Source organism: Sminthopsis crassicaudata, chromosome 4 (genome assembly GCF_048593235.1).
Source record: "Sminthopsis crassicaudata isolate SCR6 chromosome 4, ASM4859323v1, whole genome shotgun sequence".
Taxonomy (NCBI): domain Eukaryota; kingdom Metazoa; phylum Chordata; class Mammalia; order Dasyuromorphia; family Dasyuridae; genus Sminthopsis; species Sminthopsis crassicaudata.
The window spans coordinates 223,194,037-223,220,529 of record NC_133620.1 but is presented as its reverse complement, the minus strand read 5'-3'; the positions used below and the strand labels follow the sequence as shown (position 1 = coordinate 223,220,529).

The following is a 26,493-nucleotide window of genomic DNA, read 5'->3' as shown; positions in this document are numbered from 1 at the left end:
TGGTTATAATTAACAAAAAATTGAGCCTATTGTCCTTAAAAGTTAGGAGCATATCTTTTTCATTTAAAAAAGCTTAATTTTAATGTAAATTCCTTTATTAAGTGGTTCAGGACCTACCTTCATCTAAATAACAATTTTCTTCATTTGTGAACATCAGAGAAGTGTTAAGAAAATAAATCTTCCAATGCAGATCAAAGATGTTTCCCCATGTTTAATGCTGGCAAATTGATCCCCTTTCCCTGATAAGCTTGATAGCAGTTTCTCCTTCATGTTTCATTTTTGCAAACTGTAGGTCATGGATCATACATTGTAGAAAAGAGTTATGTACTATGGGAAAGATAATGTTTCAGACCTTTGACTGACTCTGAATATTTGCTCTCTCTATGAATAGCTGTTGGCTCTTTGTAGAGATAAACTCTGTCTTGGATGGAGAAATAAGGCCTCAGATGGTATGGACCACATTGCCCTGACAGTACTATATATTCACAAATAAAATTAACTGTATTCTGAATGGAATCTGCCCTCTTGAGAGCAGGTTAATTGCTGTGGATTTGGCAACAGACAAAAGATATGGAAAAAAGCTGATAGGAGAGAGAAGAGGGGGAGGGCTAGTACTGAACAATGTCATGAGATGGAGAATTCCTGTTGAGCTAATATAGACATAGAATTCCATGTCCTATATTTAGGGTTATCAGAATTCTTAAGCTTGGTAAAAGACAATTATAACACTTTATTTCTTTCCTTTAGTGTATATAGTTAGCTATTCAGACAGCTAGATTCTTTAATCAAAAGTTTTTTGAGATCCAATCTTTTTACTCTCTTCTTGATAGGAATCCCTAAGTAAGAAGCATTTCCATATTAAACCTATGAGTTTCTAGTTGCAATTTACACTTGTTTCTTGCTGTCTTCACATGATATTCATAACAGGTGGAGATGGATCTTTGATTTCTGGCACTGTCATCATATGGTTGGTGTTTGTCCCTTGAGAACTCATTTGATAAATTGTAAGTTATCTTTGAGAAATATAAAAGCTTCTCAAACTATATAATACACATTTTGGGACCAAACCTATAATTTCATTGCACTATTCATTCGTGGGCAGGAAACCCTCTAATAATACAGATCAGTAATTCTTTGTTAACTTTGAGTCTTAAATGGTTAGCTGGGACACTGATAGATTAGTGACTTGCAGACAGTTTCACAGCCTATATGTGTCAAAGTCCAGGGCTTGAATTTAGGCTTTTCTGACTCAGAGGCTGGCTCTTTTTCCATTATGCTGCATTGGCTCTCATGCTACATATTTGGAGGAATATATGCTTCCAATGAAAAGTATTCTTTCCTGGACTAAATTCCTTCATTCTATCCTTTGTTCATAGAACTATAGATTGTTACATAAAAAGATTCTCGGAAATTACAATCTTAACTTACTACTGTGGTTAGGAATCCCCTGACTACAGCATTTCTAATGAGATGCCTTCAGTCATTTATCCTCATCTTGCACTCTTGTGAAAGCCTGCTCCACTCCATTTCTTTTGGCAGCTTTAGTTGTTGAACAGGAGTTCCTAATACAGAGTCAAAATCTACTGCCCTGGAACTGCCACTCACCTGCTCTCAGCTTTTAAAGATTTGAAAACAATGCAGCTAGTGGAAATAGCAATGGATTTTAAGTCAGAGGTCCCATGTTCAATTCCTGGCTTTTGCTGACTTTGTGCCTTTATGAAAAGTCACATCACCTCTCTTGGCCTCATTTTCCTAATCTATTAAGTGAGAGTTGTAGATGATCTCTAAGGTCCATATAGTTCTAAATCTATGACATTGTGCATGAGTCTCTTAGATATTTTATCTTTTCTCCAATCTCACCATCCTCATGAGGTTCCTTTATTGTTGTTATTGAATCATTTCACTTATGTCTGACTCTGTGTGATCCCCTTTGGGATTTTCTTGGGAAAGATACTGGAGTGGTTTGCCATTTCCTTTTCCAGTTCATTTTACAGATGAGGAAACTGGGGACAAAAAGACAAAATCAAATCAACTCCTGTCCTCGAGCTTATGTTCCACTAGGGGAAACAACATGTACATACATAAATACATACAAGATAGATATGAAATGAATATAATTTCTACCTGGTTGAGGACTAACAACTGGGGATATCAGAAAATCTGCCTGGAGGAGGTAGTACCTGAACTATCATTTGAAAGAAAATAGGATTCTAGGAGGCAGAGGTAAAAAGGGAATATATTTGAAACATGAAGTCAGCAGGTGGTATAAAGGCATATAGGCTAGATATGGAATACTGAGCAGCAAATAATAGCACAGTATGGTTGGAATATGCTGTAGACTGAATGAAGGAGGGTAATGTCAAGTCAAGAAATGGAAATTGGAGCCAAATTTTAAAGGGTTTAAGTGTCAGGCAAGGAAGTTTACATTTCATCTTAGAAGCAAAAAGAAATCTTAAGTAAGAGAAAGAAATGGTCATACCTATGCTTTAAGAATATCAATTTGATAGCTATATTGAAGATAAGATTATAGGAAGGAAGAAATAGGTGAAAGAAAGGTCAATTGCAAGACTATTGAAATGGTCTGAGTGAGAGGGGAGGAATCCCAAACTAAGTTGGTGGCCCTATGAATGGAGAAAACAGGACAGCTATAATTTATGTGCAGATAAAATAAAATAGCACAATATATGAGACTGTTTAGTATATTATTAGGAGGACTAGATTTTAATCCAGAGAACCTGGGTTTAAATCCTGTCTTTATTGTTTATAACCTATTAATGTTTCTAGCTTCAGTTTCCTTAAATGTAAAATGAGGGAGTTTGGGTAGATGACTTCAAATTACAGTTAACTATAAACATATATAGAACTCACTTTGATGAAAGGTAAATATGAAGGAGTTGGAGTAGATGATTTTAAATATCACTCCATCTTTCATTCCATGATTCCATGTTGTCTGTTCAACTATTTCAGGAGTTTTAGTCCCATAATCCTGAGTACTTTGCTTGAATGAATTGTTGATGAATTAAAGATGTGATTTTATATTTCATTTATGTTTGGAAAATATGCTAAGATGAACATTAGGAGAAACTGGTGTCATGTCTAAAGAAGTATCTTCTGATGATTAAAAATGTGCATTTTTTTTACCAGAAACTAATCTAACTGTGCCAGACTATTGGACTAAGAAATTTTGGGTTTTGGATGCTGCTCTACCCCATACTTTAAACAAGTTATTTTTCTTATTTTAAGAATTAACGCGTTAAATTAGATGACTATTGAGGTCTCCTTCAATTCTAACTAAATGATCCTATAATTTCCCATAGGTTATAAAATGAGTTTGGACTCAAGGATCCATCATAGTCATAGGTCATAGATTTAGAGTTGTCACGGACCTTAGAAGTAATCTAGTCTAATGCCTTCAATTTACAGATGAGGAAACATAACCAGGGAGTTTGAATGACTTGCCCAAGATCACATAGGGAGTAAGCATTGGAATTTAGATCTCCCAATAGGGATACTTGGTCTTTTTTGTGCTTTATCCTTTCTCTATGCATGTTATTTATAGAAAATGATATCCACTGAACTGAACTAAAATATAGGATCAAAGGTTTCTTCCTTGCTGCTTAAGCCAGCAGTAATGGTAGCATTTATATAGAAAAGTTACAGGAATCAATCGTCATGGAATTGATAGTGGAACCTTGAACATTTCAGTATCCCTGAGATACTGAATAAATGCAGGGTCTGTTGGGCCTTATTTCACTCTTATTTGTCAGTAATTGCATCATGAAGGATTGGAACCAATTAGCCTCACTGAAGAAAAATTGGTTGTATCTGCCAATACTTACTCTCCAAACTGTAGACTGAGAATTTTATAGCAGACTTGATGTGGTCACTCTCATTTATCTCTAGCAGATGTAGAAGCCCTAAATTCAGGTTCAATCAATCATCCATTGGGATCGTTCCATCTTTGCTCCAGATAAGGAAATCCACAACAGAGCTATTGTTCTATCTATGCCCATAGCTCCATCCTCTTCTGTCAAAATCCAAGCTAAGGTTCTGTGCAAATCTAATGCCTTACCCTCAGACATGTAGCATACAGTTAGGACTTTTGGTGTTATCACAACCTAATGGGAACAGATATCAAGTATGTGTATATTGGAGAACTAGTGACTCTATGAGTAAACACATTTGCTTCCCTTATCATAGACAATAGACTTCCCTATTCAGTAGGAGAGTCGAAATAGGTAGAAGTATAGAAGTGATTTATAGCAACCCATGTCCAAAGAATAAATCTAACATTCTAACATCTGTGTAAGTATCTTCAGTGAGAGAAAACTCATTTCCCCTCTTGATAATCTATTACACTTTTGGAGAGTATAATTTTTAAGGAAGTGTTTTCTTTATGTGGAACTGAAATTTAACTTTCTGAATCTTATACATTGTTCCTTTCTGTCTTTGGGGTAAAAAAAAAAATTAATGCCACTTCTACATATATCCAGATATTTGTAGGCAATTGTCATAGTTTTTTATGAATTTTCTCCTTGCTAAAAATTCCAAATTTCTTCAGTTGATCCTTAGATAGCATATAGCATTGAGTTCCCTGATCATACTGGTTAGCCTCCTCCTCTGAATTCCATCTTAAACTGGTCAACTTCCTTGAGACCTACTCTAGCTTTTATTGATTCATCTCCATTGGATTCATTCCAACTTGTCAAAACCCTTCTGAAATTTTAAATGTTGACTCAGAAATAATACTACTGTTGTTTCATGAAAAGAGTTCAAGTACAGTGGAATTAGACTTTTTCATTCTGGGCTTCAAACTTCCATTTATACAATGGAAGAGCACCTAAGAAAGGTAATATTGGTCAAAGGATTGGTACCTTGGAGTTGTAGGAACATCTGGCTTCAAATTCTGCCTCCATCAAACTACATGACCTTTTATTCTCCCAGGCAATTTTTCACTACTACATTATAGACAAATTGCAGATTGCAGTACATGATATCCCTAAGTTCTGATGAATTTCTTTTTAATCACATATCATTTCCTTCTCTACCTCTGTACTTTTGAGTTGATTTTTTTGAGCCTCAACATTTATTCCACATTCCTTATTTTAGATTTAGCATTTTATTTAAGCCTATTAACATATTTGAGGATACTGACTCAGGGATCTGAAGTATTAATTATGCTTCCTTGTTTTGTCCTCTTTATATATTATAAAAGTAAAAAAAAGTCATAAAACTGGACCCAGAGAGTTCACTTTGAATTTATCTAATTGCATTTAGACTCTTAGTGATTCTTAGTAATTTTCTCAGACTTCTTTCTGACACTCTACTTAGAGTCTATTCTGTATTTTCTCTTCTCTCCTCTAGACTTCTCCATCACTTTCTTTCCTTTCCTTATGAGCAGAAGATCTTTCCATAAAAATAGAGAATTCTTTATGAGCTCTGTTATTATTGTTAATAACTCATACATTAATATCTTTCCTTCTTTCTCCCCTTGTTCTAACCTCTGATGAAGAGAGAGCATTACTCTTTGAAAATACCTTGTCTATTTATCCACTTGATTCTGTTCCCTCCTGTCTCCACCAAAAACTTGTCCCATTGATTTTGATTATTTCTTCTGTCCTCTCTCTCTCTCTCACATTATTTCTGTCTCTGTCATTCAATTTCCTTTCATCTACTAATTCCTTCCCTCCACACTCTATCCTCCCAACTGATCCTGAATTGATCCTGCTATTTCCTTAAGATGTTATCCTATACCTCCCCTTTTTGTCAGTCATTCTACTCCTTGCTCATTATCCCCATTTCCTAATCTCCCATTCATTTTTCAATAGGAAGAGCTAATTTTCAATCCCACCACTTGTTAGAAACTATTCTCTTGAAAGTTATCAACAATCTCTTAACTGCTAAACTCAATAGCCTTTTCTCAGACTTTATACTACTTTACTCAATATTTTTAGCTTTTGACACCTTCAGCTATCCTATCTTTCTGAATATGTTCTCTTTTCTTAGATTCCATTACCCTGTTCCATGTTGATTTTCCTTTTGATAGTATCATTTAGACTCCTTCACTAGGACCATCTCTTGTCTACTAAACATACACTAAACATCTAGCCTAGATCTTTTTCTCTATATACTTCCTCTATATTGGTAATGTTATCACCTTATATGAGTTGAATTATGATCCTTATTCCGTTGACTCCCAAATCTTTATATTCATCATAATCATGTTCCTGAACTCTGGGACTGAAATATCACTGTCTGTTTAATGTTCATACTTGGATATCCCATTGACATGTAAACTTCAACATGTCCCAAACAATTATTTTCCCTCAGAACCATCCATCCTCCTTACTTCCTTGTTTCTCCTGAGAATATCAATCTCCTTCCAGGAGTCCAGATTCCCAATTTCTGAATCAGTCAGTATTGACTTTGTTATCCCTCCTCCTTCCCCCATATTTAATCAGTCACCAAGTGTTATTTATCTAACTTCACATTATCTCATGCACCAACCATCTATTCATTATACTTTTGTAGCACTTTAAAGCCTGCAAAAACAATTTACATGTATTATTTGTTCCTAACCATAACAAAGTGGGTGCTATTATCATTCACATTTACTGATGACAAAATTGGGACTGAGAAAGGGTTGGATTAATTATTATCACCTTTGGCCTAGATGATTGCAATAGCTTCATATTTGGCTTCTTTATTTCTGGCATCTTTCCTTCTCTAAGGCATCCTCTGTTAAACTGATATTTCTAAAATTCAGATGAGATCATCTCATTCATTTATTTAAAAAGCTAATGTCTGTATTACTTCTAAGATGAAATGCAAAGTGCTCACCTTCGTTTTTAAAATTATCTATCACTTGGCTCCTACCTGGTTTTTTTTTTTATTTTATATGATTATCTTTCAGAAGTATTCATCCCAACAAAATTAGTAGCCTGCTAGTTGTTCCCTGTTCATAGCAATCTCTTGCTTCCGTGTCATTGCATAACCCTTGCCTAAAACACTCTCCTTTCTTCTTTTCCATTGTCTATCAGAATTGTTGGTTTCCTTTAGAAATCAGCTCAAATACCACTTCTTATACCAGGCTGTTTCTGATACTGTCAATTGTTAATAATAAACTCTAACATTTATTTAGTGCCTGAAGATTTTCAAAGTAACTTTACAAAAATTATCTCATTTTATCCTTAGAATAATCTTGGGAGGTAGGTGCTATTATTATTCTAATTTTATAGATGGAAAAGCTAAGACAGATTGAGGTCAAGTGATTTCCCTAGAGTTTCTCCTTTTGAAATTATATTGTATATGCTTCGTATTAACTTATTTGTGTATTGTACATGGTATATCATATCCCATTCCCAAAAATGTAAGATTTTTGAGGGAAAGTAATTTTCTTTTCTCTCCAGCACTTGACCTGGTATTTTTAATGAGACATTTAATAAATTCTTATGAACTATCATTAATACATTTTAATCACGAATATTTTCCAGTCAAGTTTCAGTGATAGGACTAGGCCATCTTTACTTTGAGTTAAAACAGTAAAACATCTAGTAAATTTTTGTTTATTACCCACAATTTTGACATAGGCATATAGATATGTGAGACTAAAATATTATTTCTGTTTCTCTTCATTGTTCTTATGTCCTTTGAATTTATGAACTTCTCTAGTACTGTTTTTCTTAATGTCATACCTGATTCTTCATTGTTTAGTAGCTATATCTACACACTCATTCTCCCTCACTCTTTTCAGCTTAAAGGCCTCTTAATCAGACAAGCCAGTCTAAAGAGAAAATCCATCCTAACTTACTCTTATTAGATATAATTTATCCCTTATCAAGTGCCAAATTGTGTTGTTGTTCAGTTATTTTCAGGCATGTCTGACTCATTTATTTGAAGTTTTCTTGGCAAAAATACCAGAGTAACTGCTGTTTTCTTCTCCAGCTCATTTTGTAGATGAAGAAACTGAGGCAACAGGATTAAGTTAAATTAGTTCTCATTTGATCTTCCATCATATACAAATGATCATACACCTAATTGCAACAAACTTTATATACAATATGGGGAAAATAATATTTATAATAAATTTATATATAATCTAACATATATAATTATAACAAATTTTATATTATATATAATAAGTTTATATGTATCTACATAGATTAATAAATAGGGTTATATAGTTAATAAGTATCTAAGACCAGATTTGAACTCAGGAAGATGAGTCTTCCTTACTCCAGGCCTGATACTCTTTATCTGATGTACCATTTAGCTGCTCCCCACATCTTATGCCACAAATCTCATCTCTTGCCATTATTGTCTAGGGTAGCCAGTTATTTTCCTTTCTCTTTTAAATTTCTGGCCTTCAATAAGCAAAAGTGATAAACCACTATCTGTGCCCCAACTTCTCCAATTTCTTAGCTAAGTCTTAAAAATATCCCTAGCTAATCTATTCCAGGTTTCTCTATTCCCATATTATTTATTACTATGTTAATTAGCAGAAGATAGAAATATTCCACCCTTTTTTAAGTCTAAGAAGGCTAGTATTCCCACCTATTCACCAATACTCTCAGATTCTCTCTGTTCTTTAACTATTAACAATGCTCAATTGCTTCAAGTATTTTCTACTTTTGAAACTGCAGAGAGTTCACATGGTAGCACAAAGCATGAACTCATGTTTTCTTATAGTAATCATCATTTCTCTTTTTAAGGGTCCAGGAACCATCTATTTATTTTTGGGCCCTGGAATTCTGACAGTATCTGATATCAAGATCAGCAAGTATAGTGACTACTGCATGAAAATAACAGTGGAATTACATATCAATGCCACTTAATTGGCCTTGAAGCAATATTAAGTAATTTTTTTTCAATTAAGAATGCTCATTTCCTTGGAATAGGTAGACTTTTTCTGTCAGTCAATAGCCAATAAACATTTATGCTGGACACTGTGCTAAGTACTGAGATACAAATATAATTTTTTTAAATGATGGTCTCTGTCCTCAAGGAGCTTTCTTTCTAATGGAGGAAGGCAGGAAGCTGACAATTAAGGGTAGGATTTAGAAGTGGGGAGAAGGCACTCTGTAGAGATATGATAGAGAAATGCAAAGAGGCCCAAAGACAAACCAACTGATGGGAAATGGGGAGAAAGCCAGTGCTTAAATGGAGGCTTTGGAGCTTATGGTTCTGTTCCCTAGTAAAAAGCATCCAAACAGAAGGGCAGAGAATACTGATGAGATGTGACTACAAAGCTAATTCAATCTTGCAGAGTAATAAAATTTTCCAATAGAGTTTCCTGGGGCATACATGGTTAGAGGATACACATAACCAGCATAACTCATACTCCTGCATCTATGGACCCTTCCTTCTCCATTGAACTACTGATGTCATTTGCTGGTGTGGTGATGTCAATGAGTTGTTGCCAATTGGTGAGGTTCTCTGCTGATCTAATTTCTCTGATGTATAGTACTGCCATCTGCTGTTGTCTATACTAAATTGTTCCCTCCTGAGGCTTTTCTGGTGTCACCTGCTGGGATCTACTTAATCTTTTCAATTTTTTTTCCTCTGTATCATTAGCCATTTCTTGATTTCAGTATACTCCTTGAGCAGGATGAGAAATTTTTTTCCAAAAGTAGTGCAGCTGATACTCATAGAACTCATAGAAAATCAATTCTCATTTAATCTTCCATGAACTACAAATGATCATACAGCAAACTTTATATATGATGCGGGAAAAATAAAATTTGTAATATTTATTTTATAATAAATTTACATATTTATATATAATCTGATAGTGAATTATACATTATATAGATTAATGATATATAAATTTTTCATCCTTCCATGATACAAATGGAGTCCTTTAAATGTCACCTTCAATCTTTCTCTTCTCTTTGTCTTTCACATTATTAGCTTTGAAAATTAAGACTTTCCTTGATATTAAAAAGTCAAATGGGGAAATGAAAGGTTTTTATTGCAATTTTTTTCAACCTGTGACTACATTGTAGATCATCAGCATATTGCATTCTGAGTAATGAGAAACCAGGCTAATGAGCCTGTGTACTTACTACCTTTGTAAAGTGTTGAGTTGATTTAAGAACACTAAATAGTTTGGAAAATGTTAAAGAATGCAAATATTTGACAGACAAAACATGACTTTTAAGGAAAACATTATATCTCCAGAGATATTATGCTTTCCTCTATGCTAATTAAATTACTTGCGACATGTGAAAGGAAGTATTTATAGAATAATTCAACATAGAGAGCCTGAAGCAAGAGTTATAAACTTTAAGAATAAATATAAACATCAGAAGGCCATAGATTTACACTTGGGAAGGAGTTGATAGAAAAAAGAAGGAAACTCTCTAGTGATTTTTAAAAGTCATGGTGATTTACATGTTTGTTTTCCTCCTACTAAAGGCATTGGAATCAGAGAAGTTATATTAACAAAGGGATGTCCTGGAGGAGAATCAAAATGTGTTCTTCGAGTGGAAGAATGCAGAGGACCAATAGACTGTGGATGTAAGTAAGAGTCAGTATTCGAGCAAGGCGCAGTAGAAGTATTTATTCTGGAAAAACAGAAGGGAAATATTCTATAAATGGTGTGACTTTGAGTATGTCAATAACTTGTTTACTTCAGTTTTCTTATCTGTAAAATGGACTGGAGAAGAAAATATCAAACCATTCCAGTATCTTTGTCTGAAAATGGCTGAACATATATATATATATGTATATATATATATATATATCTTAAATATATATACATATATATGTATATATACATAGAATAATATATATATACATATGATATATATATCCATATAAATGTATACATATCCATATATTCCATTTCTGTTCTTTTAATATACAATTTTCATGTTTGCTAGGTTCATAATAAAAAAGAAAATTTGAAAAAAATTGCCTACTGTAATAGGAGAATCAGTAATATTTAAAATGTCATTCTACCCTAGACTATTCTGTAAATTAAGTTAGCTTTCTTATCTTGTTTCAGGAACTTACGTGTGCTTGTAATATTAAAAATATTCTAAATAATACATTGCATTGTTGCATTATCATAGCCCCATTCTCAGGGCATAGCAATTCTATTATCAGAATGCAATAACTTAATTTTTAAAAGTATTATATTTCAGATAGAAACCTTCTTGTTAAATGGCTTTATAGGTCAGATTCCATTAACACAATGAGGTCTCCATACTCCAGTAAGGAAGAGAATAGGTCTTTGATGACTCCAACCTTAGACTTAAATCTGCTCTGTACCATATTGTTTTATATCATCATTTCTGGGTATAATAGTGGGCCTCAGCCAATCAACCTGGGATCTAATGTTATACATTAAAGTCTTATCTTGTAGCACTAAGCTAGTTGCTGTCATTATATCTTACTTTCCAAAATTTGCTGGACTTCTCAGAGTACAATCAGAAATTAGACCTTTCTTCACTAGGCTCAGAGCTTTTGCTGCAGGTATATGGCAATTGAATCTCTAGACACTAATCTCTGGTGATCTTAGAACTTTAGAGAAATGAATTATTTTCTTCACAGCAGGATTAGGTACCCCTGTTTTACCCTATCCATCCATCCATACATCTATCCATCCCTCCATCCATCCATCTTTCTTTTTCTCATTCCCTCTTCCTCTTCCTATCCTTCTCCCTTTCCCTTCCTCCCTTCCTCTTTTCCTCCTTTCTTCTCTTCCTTCCTGCCTCTCTTCCTCCCTCTATTTCTTTGCCTCTCTCTCTGTGCCTCTGTCTCTTTCCTCTATTCAGTTATAATCTTAGTTACATATGCATATACACATGTATGTATATTTATCAAAAGTGCTTTGAAATATTTTATATAGCAATTTATGATGTTCACAGAAACTTTAGGAGATCTTTATGTACTAAATTTTTCTTTCCTTAGGGGGCAAACCAATTTCAGAAAGCCTTTCTACAGTGAGGCTTGCTTGTGTTTATGTACCACCAGAGAACCGTTTCAGGTATATATGGAAAATGCTCATTCCAGACCAGGTGAGTAATCAATCCATATAATTTAGTGTTTTATAATAAAGCATTTTATTTGGTTCTTAGGTCTAATGATTATTGATCAACTTTCTCCACAAAAGCTGTTTTTTAAAAGGAATAACAAATATAATTTTATTATCATAAACAGAATTTTTCTTTGTTGTCACTTAAAAATAATAGATGAATAGGCCAAACTTTGTGCTAGTTCATTCCCTTAGTAATTATGAAAATACAACTTCATTTCAAAAAGTATTAATTTCAGAAAGAAACCTTATTAAATCTTATTTTGAGTAGAATAACCAAAGAAAATAACCATTCTCTAGTTGACTAAAATTGTTCTCTCTTATAAGCATACAAAAATGTTCTATTTTGTTGCCTTTTATTATTATTTTTTAAAATAGCAAGCCCTCATTCTTCCCAATGACTCAGCTATCCTTGAAGTATCCCGGGAAACTCATCCTGTAGCATTCCAATGTGATACAACAGAAAACAACGAAATAATTGCTTCCGTAAAGTATACTGTATATACCATGGATGGTAAGTTTTAAGCATTCTTTGATTTGCATCTTTTGTTTGGATTTTTCTTAATAATTTCTATATTTTAAAATGGATTCTGATGAATCTCACTTCATGAAATTGATATGTTTCTTATGTAAACTAGCCCCTCTCCATTGTGGACTCTGAAAGATATCCAGTTTCCCAGGTGCATATCATGTCAGTATATATTTAAGATCACAGCTCACAAGCTCTCACCAGTATTTCATTTTATCAGATGAGCCAGAAGATTCCCCAGAGCAAGATTTCCTACTTAATTCAGCTGCATAGTAAAAATAAAAGGCAAAAATTCCTTTTTTCCCTTTGCCAATAAGCATAAGAATGCACCACACCAAAGATTCTAAAACTATAGATAGAAGAGGCAACACAGATATAAAAATACATGTAACAAGGGTGGCACATGTGGGAGAGGGCATATACACGGTCAGGGAATACATATGACCAGCACAATTCATACTCTTATATCTATAGACTCTTTGAAATTCTTCCTTGCTGCAGATGTTGCTGCTTGCTTCTCCACTGAACTATTGATGTCATCTGCTTGTCTGGTGATGTCAGTGAGCTACTGCAAATTGTTGAGGTTCTCTGCTGTTCTAATTTCTCTGATGTATAGTACTGCCATTTACCATTGTTTCTTCTAAATTGTTCTCTCCTGCGTCATTTCTGTTGCTAACTGTTGGGATCTGCTTTATTTTAGGGCCATTTTTTCATTTTCCTCTGCCTTATTTGTCACATCTTGATTTCAGTCTACTTCTTGATTAGGGTGAGGAATTTTCTTCCAAAATATGATTCATACAAATATATATATATATATATATCTCAAGATTGAAAATTAAAGAGTGAAGTTGGTGAACTTGATCCTGCTTTTTCCTTGAGATCATCTGTGCAATTTATGTCATTTCAATCCCTCTTTTACACTTAACTTTGCATAACCAGTTAGTTGTCAAGTCTTATTTTTTCTACCTTCAGATCAGCTCTCCTATACTTTCTCTTCCATTCACATGCAGCTTACCTGGTATAAGCCTTCATACCTGGAATATTTTAATAACCTTCTAGTTGGTGTCTCTGCCTCAAATCTCTTACCAGGCCAATCCACCCTCCCCTCAGCACTGAAACAGCCCTTCTATATTTCCCTTTCCATTCACACAGCAACTCACACAGCTTTCATCATTTCATACCTGGAATGCTCTAATAACCTTCCACTTTATCTCTCTGCCTAAAATCTCTTACCATGCCAGTCCACTCAGCTCTATAACCACAGGTGTGACTTTCTTTATTCTCACTCAGTAAAGTCCAGTAGCTAACTAACTATTACCTCTGTGATCAAATATAAAATCTTGATATGTAAAGCTCTTCTCAACCTGACTCTTCCTTACCTTTCCACATTACTATTCTCCACACCTGTCTTTCTTACTATTCTTAGCATACAACATTCTATCTTAGTGCCTTTTCATTGGCTGTCTGCCATGCTTGGGATTCTCTCCCTTCTCATCTTTCCCCCTTGTTTCCCAGGATTCCTTAAAGAATCATATCAAATCTTACCTTCTATAAGAGGCTTTTCTAGATCCCCCTCCCACCCTACCCTTCCCCCCTTTTCTCACCACTTCTAAGATTCCCTTTCATCTCCTCTGTATATTTCTTGGATGTACAATGCATGTTTTCTTTTCCACTAGAATGTAAGCTCCCTTAAGGCTGTTTGTGGAATTTTTTTGGTCTGTCTTTGTATTCCTAGCACTTATGATAATGCCTGGTACATAGTAAGTACTTAATAATTGCTTGTTTACTGACTTCTTTCTTGCTAGCAATGAAGTTATAAATACTCATGCAGCATAATTTTATTGAAAAGCTGTAAACAGAATCACAAATTCTCTTACATTTCCATTTTTAAAATTAAAAATATATTACTATGGGGGACCTGGAAATTAAAAAGACTTTCAACATAATTAATTAAATAAAATAGGATACTCATGACATATCAGAAAACATCCAAAAATTAAAATTACATATTTAAAGAAATTATGACTTGTACTTAATGAAACATTAATATTTAAAATATTACCAAATACAAATTCTATACCAGAAATTAAAATATTTTTTCAGAAACTGTATTCCATTTGTGGTTATAAATTTATGTGGGGAAAAAGTTATGTTCTATTTGTTGCCTAGACTTTCAAATTTATTTATGGTTAGGGGCTGCCCCTCTATATGTAACATGGACATGTCTTCAAGGGAGGAAAAATAAATATATTGAATCTCTTCTATTCTTACCCCTCTCTAATAAACACTTGAATTCCTGTCATTTGAGAATATACAAGAGGTTGGGCTGAGAAGCTTGGTCACTTTGCTTTCTTCAGAGAGAAGGGAGTACCAGGCTAGAATTACATCTGTTTTCTCCCTTAAATATTATTAGTTTAGGAGACTCAGTGTTCAGGTTCAAACTAACCTTCTGATTGCTGTTCATTAATGGGAAAAGGAGGACCCATGCTTTATATGCAAGGCTTGACTTCCTTCCCACCAAATACCAGTACCACAGAGATTGTACATAGCCAGTAGCAAAGAAATTCTTAGTCAATAGCAAATTAGAAATCAGAGAAAGTATACACAGGAGAATATACTCCAAACAACACAGAATGAAGGAGCTTTCACATTAGGAGTGAAGTAATTCAACTCAACCAAGAGAAGTTCCAGATCTTATCCAACAGAAAATTTTCCTAAGTGTTCAGTATAGCAAGATGGAGATAGTGACATGATAAAGACTGCTAGTTCCTCTGATGTTGGCTTCTTCCCAGGACTTTCTATGGTCTTATTCTTGCTTCAGAAACTTGAAGTGGGATTGGTATCAGCCTTCTCACAAAGCCAGAAGTGCCTAGAGTGATTGCAGAGACTGGAGAATTTTCCTCCCTCTCCCTCTCCTCAACTTCACCCTGCCCCTCATGCAGGTGCAAGGCTTGGAACTCCACCAATGAGAAGAGAATCCTATACTAATGGATTTTAAGACTAATATTCTATAACTCCCTGTATCTCAAGGTACAGGTTTAATTTTAAGATATAGAAAGTAAATTTTTAGAATGCACACCTAAAAACTTAAGCATATTATTTATTGAATATAGCTGCTTAACTCTTTGTGGCTTGGTTTAGTACTTTAAGTAAAAAATATAATGTTAAGGGCAAACTTAGACACCATGGGATCATAGATAAAGAATTGAAAGAGAGTTCAGAGGATATGTAGTCCAGGACCCTTTTATAGATAAGGAAACTAAGAGTGTGTTAATTTAGTGACTTGCTCAAGGTGATACAAGTAGTCAGTGCTAGAGAAGGACTTGAATACTGATCTCCTATTTCCAAATCCAGCATTTTCCCCACTATAATTTTGCATGCTCTTTTTCAAATTTTAAAATATTATGGGTCAAAAACATTCTTCTGAAAACATTTTTGATGACCCATTATCTATTTAAATGTAGATTTCAGCATATTTAATTTAATTTTGCAAATTATATCCAACAAGGACTCAATTCACTCCTGCTATGCACAAAACACTGTCTAGGCACTAGGAACACAAAGATCAAACAATAAACAAAAAATTGTTTTCTGTTCTTAAAGAGCTTTGATTCTATTGAGGAGGAGATAGAATATAAAATAGATAAGTAAATACTTAATAATTTGAGGAAGGAAAAGGCATTAATAAGAGGATTCAGGAAAGGCTTCCCTAATAATTAGCACATGAGCCAATCCTTAAAGGTTACCAAATGATTTTAAAATGTATTCTAAAAGGCAAAGGCAAGGAAGCAATGTATTCCATGTGTGGAATATTTCTGTGCAAATACTTTAAGGTGGAAGATGGAGTGCTGAGTTCACAGAATTGCAAGTACATGATTTTAGTAGGAACACAGTGTTTAAGATGGTATAATATATTAAACCTGTAGCCTGGAAGCAGACTGAAAAGCTTAAGAACAATAGGAGAAGTTTGTCTTTTGTACAAGGACACTGAAAGTCCTTGAGCAGATGAATGACATCATTAGTTATATGTTTTAGAAGGGTCACTTTGGCATGTCTTTGGAGGATGGATTGCAGAGGGGATACTGGAGAGCAGTCATACACTTAGAATGTTGTGACAATAATCTAAATGAGAGGTGATGATGTCATATGCTAGGGTGCTATCCATGTGAGTAGGGAAGCCTCAAATATAAGAGATTTAGAGGCAAAATCAAGACTTGTAAATGAGTTAGAAATAGAGAATGAGAAAAGAAAAGATTTAAAGTATGAGTCTGAGATACTTAACTTGAATGACTAGAAGGATGGCATCTCAATAGAAATTTAGAAGCTTAAATGAGTGTAGGGAGAAATCAGTTATTTTTGGATATGTAGAGCTTGATAATAATGATAATAATATCAGTTGGCTAAGTCCAAAAAGGCTGTTGTTGATGGAAACTAGTGCTGACTATATAGATTTGGAAATCACCTGAATAGATATGATAATTAGACCTATGGAAGTTGATCAAGGATAGAGAAAGATGATAGAGATAAGAGGTAGGCTGAGATTGGAGCCTCAGGCTACTCCTTCTTTTAAAGAATGATATATGACTTACCAAAGGAGACCGAGTAGGGACTCTCTAATAAGAAGGTAATAAGGGGCAGGTATTGTAATGAAAACTAAGGGAATAGAGAATGGCTATGTTGTAGAGAAATCAAGGACAATGAAGACAAATAGACCATTAGTCACATGGACAAATAGGAGAAGATAATTTGATAAACTGAAGAGAGCACTAACACCAGAGTTGGGACAGAGGAATGATGGAAGGCTTCACAAATGGATTTCCTTTAAGTGAAGTACATAATTTTTCCCCATTTCTTTACACTTCCATTCAGAGCACAAAATTCCAATACTCCAAAAACTAAAATAACTTTAAATGCACTCTTCTTCTCCCTACCATGTGAAATTTTTTTAAAAAAATAAAAAAACCTTTGGGGAGAATTGGTTCTTTTCCCTCTAGACTTATCTAGAAGGAAAAAAGAAGAAAAAAATCACAGCCTGGAGCTCTAAAGCTATCAGAAATTTTTCTCAGGCTCTCTGGCAACTAACTTTCTTGTCCTCCTGGCCTTTATTTTACTCACTTTGTGTGTGTATGTTCCAAATGATTATTTCTTTGCCTTTGTTATTTCCTGATTCTTCTTTGAAAAGCCTTTTATAATATTATGTCCTAAGGGCATCAAATACTATGAAAGCTGGATCATTATTATCTTCCATATACAATTTATAGTTCTTTTTCATTTTATTCTATTCCTTTGCACTGGGAATAGCTATGATCCGATATGTTTTTTAAAAGGATGCTGACATTTTCAGCTTTTTTCTAATAGCCTGTCTCTATCTGTCTGTCTGTGTGTTTCTCTGTTTTCATCTCTCTGTCTCTCCCTCTAAGATGTCCTGCAACTTTTAAAAATATCTTTTAATTAAAATTTATTTTTTGAATGAACAAGAATCTATCTTTCTTTCCCTACTAACCCTCTACACCAATGGGAAAATGTTGAAATCCAGCTCTAGTAGTGATCTAGTTGTGATAAAGGTGTCATAAGTTAGGGGCCAGGTGAAAGGATTCCTTATGAAATCTTCAAATTTATTGGTCTGGGAGACAAGCATATATATATATATATATATATATATACATATACATATATTTATATGTAAACACACCCACATATATAGTCTCCAATGCTTTCAGAGTCAATACAAAATACACTCTTTGATATTCCTGTATCTTTTCTAACAAGCTCAATCTATTGAGATGCAAATGAGTAAGCCTGGATTTTGGCCACTTCAGCTGAGATGTAGATAGTTGTGATACCCACCAGAGCAAAATTATCATACCAATATGCTCAAGTACATTTCTCTCAAATGCCTTTAGCCTCCATTGTGGACTGCTTTTCCTGTCCTTAGTTCAAAGGTATGTTTTTGATTTATTATATAGCTGAATTTTCATTTTCAGTCACAATCTTAATGTATTTAATAAGTCTATCTTAGCTATTGAATATAGAAAAGGGACCTTGGTGAACCAACCTACAGTAAGTTACAAAACCTGAAATGGATTCTTACCTCCTAGCCCTCTGAAGGAAAAGAATCCTTGTAACAAATATATATATAGATATATCTATATCTATATCTATATATATATATATAGTTTAGCAAAATAAATTTCCTCATTGAGCTCTCTTTAAATCACATATATTTAAAAAAAATTCACAGGGGGAAAAAACCTCACAATTTTCTTTTTCGTTATTTCTTTGTTTTTTAAAGGCAATTGCGGCTAAGCAAGTTGCCCCAGGGTCACTTAGCTAATAAGTGTTGAGAGGCCATATTTGAACTCAAGTCCTCTATCTGTTTCATTATTTATTAGCCCCACCTCTTTTTCTTTCTGGAAGAATGTTTGCTACTGCTTTGGAAAGTAGTAGATTCCATTTCATTGATAGGCTCAGGAATTCTGGGAATGATATTGTATTCAAGATCATCTGTCTGGCTTTCCAGTCCAGCCCTCAGAATCATCATATGGAAAAGCAGCTCCTAGGGAGAAGCAACTAGCCATTCTTGGCAACTGTCAACCAACTACTACATATGGGGCAGGAAGCCAGCTTAGTTGAAGCATCAAGGCACCTTGAGACAGACAGACAGACAGACAGACAGATAGAGGTAGCATGTACCAGGCAAGTCAAACCACCATCACTACCACCTGGATTCTCATTTCACTTCATATTCTGATGGACATAGCCCAGGATATTGAATGCAAGAATCTCAAGAATACCCATATTTACAGCACAGTGCCTGTAGCCATATTTCTACGAAAGAAACCACTGTGGGGATAAAACCTGTTAACTTTTCTTATAGGGGCTATAGCAACATCTTCTAAAGATCCCTCCCCCAAAAGTTCTTAACATCAATGTTATTAATACTGCCAAATGATTCAATATCAGAAATTGATATTCTATAAGTGGAAATGGCATTAAAGAGGCAACATTAACATCTACTTTGCCATCATACTCTAAGGACCAGGGGTCTTTTCCATGTAACTTGCACCCTAAATCTTCCATATGTTTTGTTTTCCCCATTAGAATGTGAGCTGCTTGAGAGTAGGGACAGACTGTGTCTTTTTTACATCCCCCAAAATTTAGCACAGTGTTTTGCACATAAATGCTTAATAAATCCCTCCCTCCCTCCCTCCCTCCTGTCCCTCCCTCCCTCTCTTCCTTCCTTCCTACCTTCCTTCCTTCCTTCCTTCTTTCCTTCCTTCCTTCCTTCCTCCCTCCCTTCCTTTCTTCTTCCCTTCCTCCCTCCCTTCCTTCCTTCCTTCCTTCCTTCCTTCCTTCCTTCCTTCCTTCCTTCCTTCCTTCCTTCCTTCCTTCCTTCCTTCCTTCCTCCCTCCCTTCCTTCCTTCCTTCCTTCCTCCCTCCCTTCCTCCCTCCCTTCCTCCCTCACTTCCTTCCTTCCTTCCTTCCTTCCTTCCTTCCTTCCTTCCTTCCTTCCTTCCTTCCTTCCTTCCTTCCTTCCTTCCTTCCTTCCTTCCTTCCTTCCTTCGACATGCTATTTACTAGTTCTCATAGAGAATCTCGACAGCCACATGATAAAGTAAAATTTAAAGCTATATAGCTGCTGAATCAGAAGACTAAATCAAGGACTAGTTCTGACAATGGGTTATATGACTTTTGTCAGCTATAACACAAAAAAAATCATTCTTGTTTTGACAAAGTATTTTCTTTTTTTATTTATTAACTTGATTTTTTTATTTAATAGTTTTTTATTTTATTTAGAATTTTTTTCACAGTATATATGCATGAGTAATTTTTTTTATAATATTATCCCTTGTATTCATTTTTCCAAATTATCCCCCCTCCCTCCATTTCCTCCCCCCCGATGACAGGCAATCCCATATATTTTACATGTGTTACAATAAAACCTAGATACAATATATGTGTGTAAATACCATTTTCTTGTTGCATATTAAGTATTAGATTCCGAAGGTATAAGTAACCTGGGTAGATAGACAGTAGTGCTAAAAATTTACATTCACTTCCCAGTGTTCCTTCTCTGGGTGTAGTTATTTCTGTCCATTATTGATCAACTGGAAGTGAGTTGGATCTTCTTTATGATGAAGATATCCAATTCCATCAGAATATATCTTCATACAGCATTGAAGTGTACAGCGATCTTCTGGTTCTATTCATTTCACTCAGCATCAGTTGATGTAAGTCTCTCCAAGCCTCTCTGTATTCCTCCTGCTGGTCATTTCTTACAGAACAATAGTATTCCATAACCTTCATATACCATAATTTACCCAACCATTCTCCAATTGATGGGCATCCATTCATCTTCCAGTTTCTAGCTACAACAAAAAGAGCTGCCACAAACATTTTGGCATACACAGGTCCCTTTCCACTCTTTAGTATTTCTTTGGGATATAATCCCAATAACAGCAATGCTGGGTCAAAGGGTATGCACAATTTGATAACTTTTTGGGCATAGTTCCAAATTGCTCTCCAGAATGGCTGGATTCTTTCACAACTCCACCAACAATGTATCAGTGTCCCAGTTTCCCCACATCCCCTCCAACATTCATCATTATTTGTTCCTGTCATTTTAGCCAATCTGACAGGTGTATAGTGGTATCTCAGAGTTGTCTTAATTTGCATTTCTCTAATCAGTAGTGATTTGGAACACTCTTTCATATGAGTGGAAATAGTTTCAATTTCATCATCTGAGAAATGTCTGTTCATATCCTTTGACCATTTATCAATTGGAGAATGGTTTGATTTCTTTAAATTAGGGTCAGTTCTCTATATATTTTGGAAATGAGACCTTTGTCATAACCTTTAACTTTAAAAATATTTTCCCAATTTGTTACTTCCCTTCTAATCTTGTTTGCATTAGTATTGTTTGTACAGAAACTTTTTAGTTTGATGTAATCAAAATCTTCTATTTTGTGATCAATAATGATCTCTAGTTCTCCTTTGGTCATAAATTCCTTCCTCCTCCACAGGTCTGAGAGGTAGACTATCCTCTGTTCCTCTAATCTATTTATTATCTCATTCTTTATGCCTAAGTCATGGACCCATTTTGATCTTATCTTGGTATATGGTGTTAAGTATGGATCCATATCTAATTTCTGCCATACTAATTTCCAGTTTTCCCAACAGTTTTTTCCAAATAATGAATTTTTATCACTAATGTTGGTATCTTTGGGTTTGTCAAAGATTAGATTGCTATAGATGTACCCTTTTTTGTCCTTTGTATCTAATCTGTTCCACTGATCTATCGGTCTATTTCTTAGCCAATACCAAATGGTTTTGGTGACTGCTGCTATATAATATAGCTTTAGATCAGGTACACTTAGACCACCTTCCTCTGACTTTTTTTTTCATTAGTTCCCTTGCAATTCTCAACCTTTTATTCTTCCATATGAATTTTGTTGTTATTTTTTCTAGGTCATTAAAATAGTTTCTTGGGAGTCTGATTGGTATAGCACTAAATAGATAGATTAGTTTGGGGAGTATTGTCATCTTTATTATATTTGCTCGGCCTATCCAAGAGCACTGAATGTCTTTCCAATTATTTAAATCTGACTTTATTTTTGTGGCAAGTGTTTTGTAATTTTTCTCATATAATTCCTGACTATTCTTTGGTAGATGGATTCCCAAATTCTTTATACTCTCAACATTTGTTTGGAATGGAATTTCTCTTTGTATCTCTTGCTGTTGCATTTTGTTGGTGATATATAAGAATGCTGAGGATTTATGTGGATTTATTTTGTATCCTGCCACTTTGCTAAAATTCTGAATTATTTCTAATAGCTTTTTAGCAGAGTCTTTGGGGTTCTCTAAGTATACCATCATGTCATCTGCAAAGAGTGATAGTTTGATTTCCTCATTTCCTACTCTAATTCCTTGAATCTCTTTCTCAGCTCTTATTGCAGAGGCTAGCGTTTCTAGTACTATATTGAATAGTAATAGTGATAGTGGGCAACCTTGTTTCACTCCTGATCTTACTGGGAAAGGTTGCAGTTTATTTCTATTGCATATTATGCTTACTGACGGTCTTAAATATATGCTCCTGATTATTCTAAGGAATAGTCCATTTATTCCTATACTCTCAAGTGTTTTTAGTAGGAATGGATGTTGGATTTTGTCAAATGCTTTTTCTGCATCTATTGAGATGATCATATGGTTCTTATTAATTTGATTATTAATATGGTCAATTATACTAATAGTTTTCCTAATATTAAACCAGCCCTGCATTCCTGGTATAAATCCCACTTGGTCATAGTGTATTATCCTGGGGATGATTTTCTAAAGTCTTTTTGCTAATATCTTATTTAAGATTTTAGCATCAATATTCATTAAGGAAATTGGTCTATAATTTTCTTTCTCAGTTTTCAATCGACCTGGTTTAGGTATCAGTACCATGTCTGTGTCATAAAAGGAGTTTGGTAGGACTCCTTCATCCCCTATTTTTCAAATAGTTTATATAGCATTGGGGCTAATCGTTCTTTAAATGTTTGGTAGAATTCACATGTAAATCCATCTGGTATGACAAAGTATTTTCAATAATTTTAAGCAGCAGAACAAATGTCTGTGCCAATTGGCTTACTTAAAAAAATGATAGTTGGACCACACTATCAAAGTAACCATTTTAATAGTTTACTTATCAAACAGATGTTTTAGCTTGAAATATATGTATATGTGTATGTGTGTATATGTATATATATATGTAATAGAACACACTAACATGATATAGAAGGTGAATCCAATGCCATCATCAAAAATATCAGTCATTATTTTTTTTCATTTTCTTTCTCATACATGTAGAAAAAGAGGAAAGAATATACACATGCATACTCATGTATACATATACATGTGCATGTACACAGAATTAGAAGCACTATCGTGTAGTGGATGAAGAATTCAACTTGGAGTTAGGAAGATCTGAGTTAAAACTATTTCAGACATTCATATGTTACCCATGTTACCCATGTTACTCATATTACTATCTCCATGGAGTATTTAGATTCCTTATCTGTAACAGAATGGGTCGTCTCAGTGATTTGTAGGGTACTTTGTAGTTCTAAAAACAAAGTTTTCCAAAAGTCTTAGTTCAGTATAATCTATTAAAACTTAAAACTATTAAAAAATTTAGGACATCCTATATAGGATTCTATGATCTACCAAGTTTGAAAAAAAAATCTGAAGCTTTTGGTTGGCCTGGAAGATCAATATTGGTGAGTGACATGAAGTAGTAGCCAAAAAAATTAATGTTGTCTTGAGCTACATTAAAAATATCATTGCTTTGAAAAATAGTTTTCTTGTATTTTGTTCTGATCAGGCTATGTTGAAAGTACTGTATTTAATTCTGAATTTGCCATGTTTCAGTGCAATGACAATATGCAGAGGATAGCCAGGATGGGAAAGAGTCTTGAGTCCCTATCATAATGAGAATTAGTAGAAGTAATTGGATATATTTAGCTTAAATAATAAGAGAACTGGAGTTGGGAAAGTATGATAGATGTCTTCAAGAACATGAAAAACTGTCATGCAATGTGATGGAGAGAGTCCTAATTTGTGACAAGAATAGTTTAGATTTTTTATAAGGGAACATTTCCTAGTGATATGGATTGTTAGATGCTACAAGGAATGATGGGAAAAAATAATGGAAATTTATGATCTTGTGATAAAAAAGAAAATATAACAAAAACACATCACTTGCACATCAATCAGTCAATGTACAAGAATCTGTTAAGTGCCTACTGTGTATCAGGAACTGGACATATAATTAAATAATCCTTTCTCAAGGGGCAGGCAGACATTGCTTTCTGTTTCTGTTGCATTTCTTCTTCCTGTTTTAGTTTAAGAATTTTAGTAGTTGAGTAATTTTTCAATCATGTCCAACTCTTTGGGCAACCTTTTGTGGTTTTCTTGGCAAAGATACTGGCATGGTTTGCCATTTCCTACTCTAGTTCATTTTGCAAATTAGGAACTGAGGCAAACAGGGCTAAGTATCTTGCCCAGAGTGACACAGCTAGCAAGTAACTGAGGCTACATTTGAACTGAGGAAGATGTTTTCCAGAGTCAGGCTTCCCATTGCACCTCTGATCTTTAGTTTAGAGCATATCTTCTCAAAAAAAAAGAAGATTGAAAGGAGACATATTTGACCTCTAAAGATAACCTTGTAAAAGAACCAAGTACTATCCTCTCCCTACTGTAAGAACAATTGTAGACTTTCAGAGCAGGAGAGAACTTTGAAAACTAGTTTCATTTCCTTATTTTGGGGATGGGGAAATATGAGATCTAGAAGAGGCTAAATTATTTGTCCAATTGTGGCAGAGCTGGACAAAACCCTAAGTATCTTAACTTTCAATCCCATTCTCTTAGCACTATGTCATGATGCCTTCTTTAAAGTGTTATTTATTATGTAGATGTAGGATATTTTTATTGCTTGTCATAAATTTTCAACTTTTATAAGTAGAGAAGTAGAGAAATGTTCCAGTCAATGATTTTCCAATATTTCATTAAGTTAATTTTTCCAGCTAATTTTTAATAATGTGCTTATGGCAAGATGAAGGTTCATTTTTGTTTGTTTTATAAAAATGGAAACTTTTTCAATAAATATTTTTCTTCATAGCCAGAAAAAATATAAAATATATGTATAATGTATATCTCTCTCTATATATAAAGTGTTATATTTAAAACTTTTACACTGGGGAAATAGCCTATGCTTGCCTAAGAACTAATTTTCATGTGGCAATTTGCCTGCTTATCTAATATGTTTAAGCTCCAAGGATATATTATTTTCACTTTATTATCTTAATAACAAAGGAGGCAAAATCAGATGTGCTCATGAAATTGTCCTTGTAATTTTATTTTTCTCTCCCCTTATCCCCTACTCTAAATATCCTTTTACATATCTAGACCCAGATTGATGCTGCTTAGATAATAATTTATAGGAAGCACAAAATTGCATTTTTTTCTTTTTCTTTTCTTCTCCTTTTTGTTGTTCTTGTCCTTGTTGTTCTTGCTTTTCTTTTTTTGTCCTTCTTGTTGTTTTTCTTTTTTGCTAGACTTCCTTTAGACAGCTTACAAATATTAAATTCAAGATTGTTGTCTTTTAAAGTTTTCTCTTGAATACATAAAAATGACTGCTGAACCACCATTAGTAAGACATGGAATTGTTTGTTTTTTAATTTTATTGATTTTTTTTTATTTATGAAGCAAAACAAGCACTTCTGTAACAGTAGAATAATAAAAAATGTTTACACATAAAATGTAAATCTATATGTACAAATTACTATTCCTTTAAAATATATAATGATCTTTTATTAAATTTATTTTGTCCCTTTCTCTCCCCCCACCTTTCCTAGAGATAGCTCCCTGTAAACATAAATATGTATCTATATGTAAAATCATTCTATTCATACTTCTATTTATCATATCTTTCTCTCAATACAGATAACCTTCCTTCACATGAAATTATAAAGATTTTCCCCTTATTAATAAGAAAAGACTTTGCCCTGAATCATTCATGCCCACATGATATAAATATTTTTACAAAATAGTTCATAATAATAGAATTTCTTCTCCATCTAGAGTTTCTGGTCCTAAATGGAATTAGGTGGTAAACTCTTTGAAGTAAAGAACTTTATTCCTCTATTTTCTTGTTTCTAGCACATAGTACAACACCTAATGTGTAGAAAGTGATTAATGGGTGTTTGTTCCATGCAATTCACAAAACAGATCATTATGGTTCCTAAATTGTAGTGGAAAAATAGAAGTTACTCAGAACAAGTTAAGGTAGAAATCATCTCAATCTCTTCTATATATGAATTTTTTCTGGAATTAAAAAGTAAAGATAATATTGAAAAAAATAAAGATATAAGAAAAGTTCCTTTTT

General features: G+C 34.0%; 1 protein-coding gene across 1 annotated transcript in view; it reads left to right on the top strand.

The window, feature by feature from the left end:
* Positions 1-26,493, top strand: part of SPACA1 (sperm acrosome associated 1) — a 37,655-nt gene that overhangs the window by 3,924 nt on the left and 7,238 nt on the right. The window contains exons 4-6 of the mRNA XM_074265425.1: positions 10,417-10,518; positions 11,917-12,023; positions 12,419-12,554. Coding sequence (XP_074121526.1) covers positions 10,417-10,518; positions 11,917-12,023; positions 12,419-12,554 — 345 coding nt within the window. The remainder of the gene's footprint in view (positions 1-10,416; positions 10,519-11,916; positions 12,024-12,418; positions 12,555-26,493) is intronic.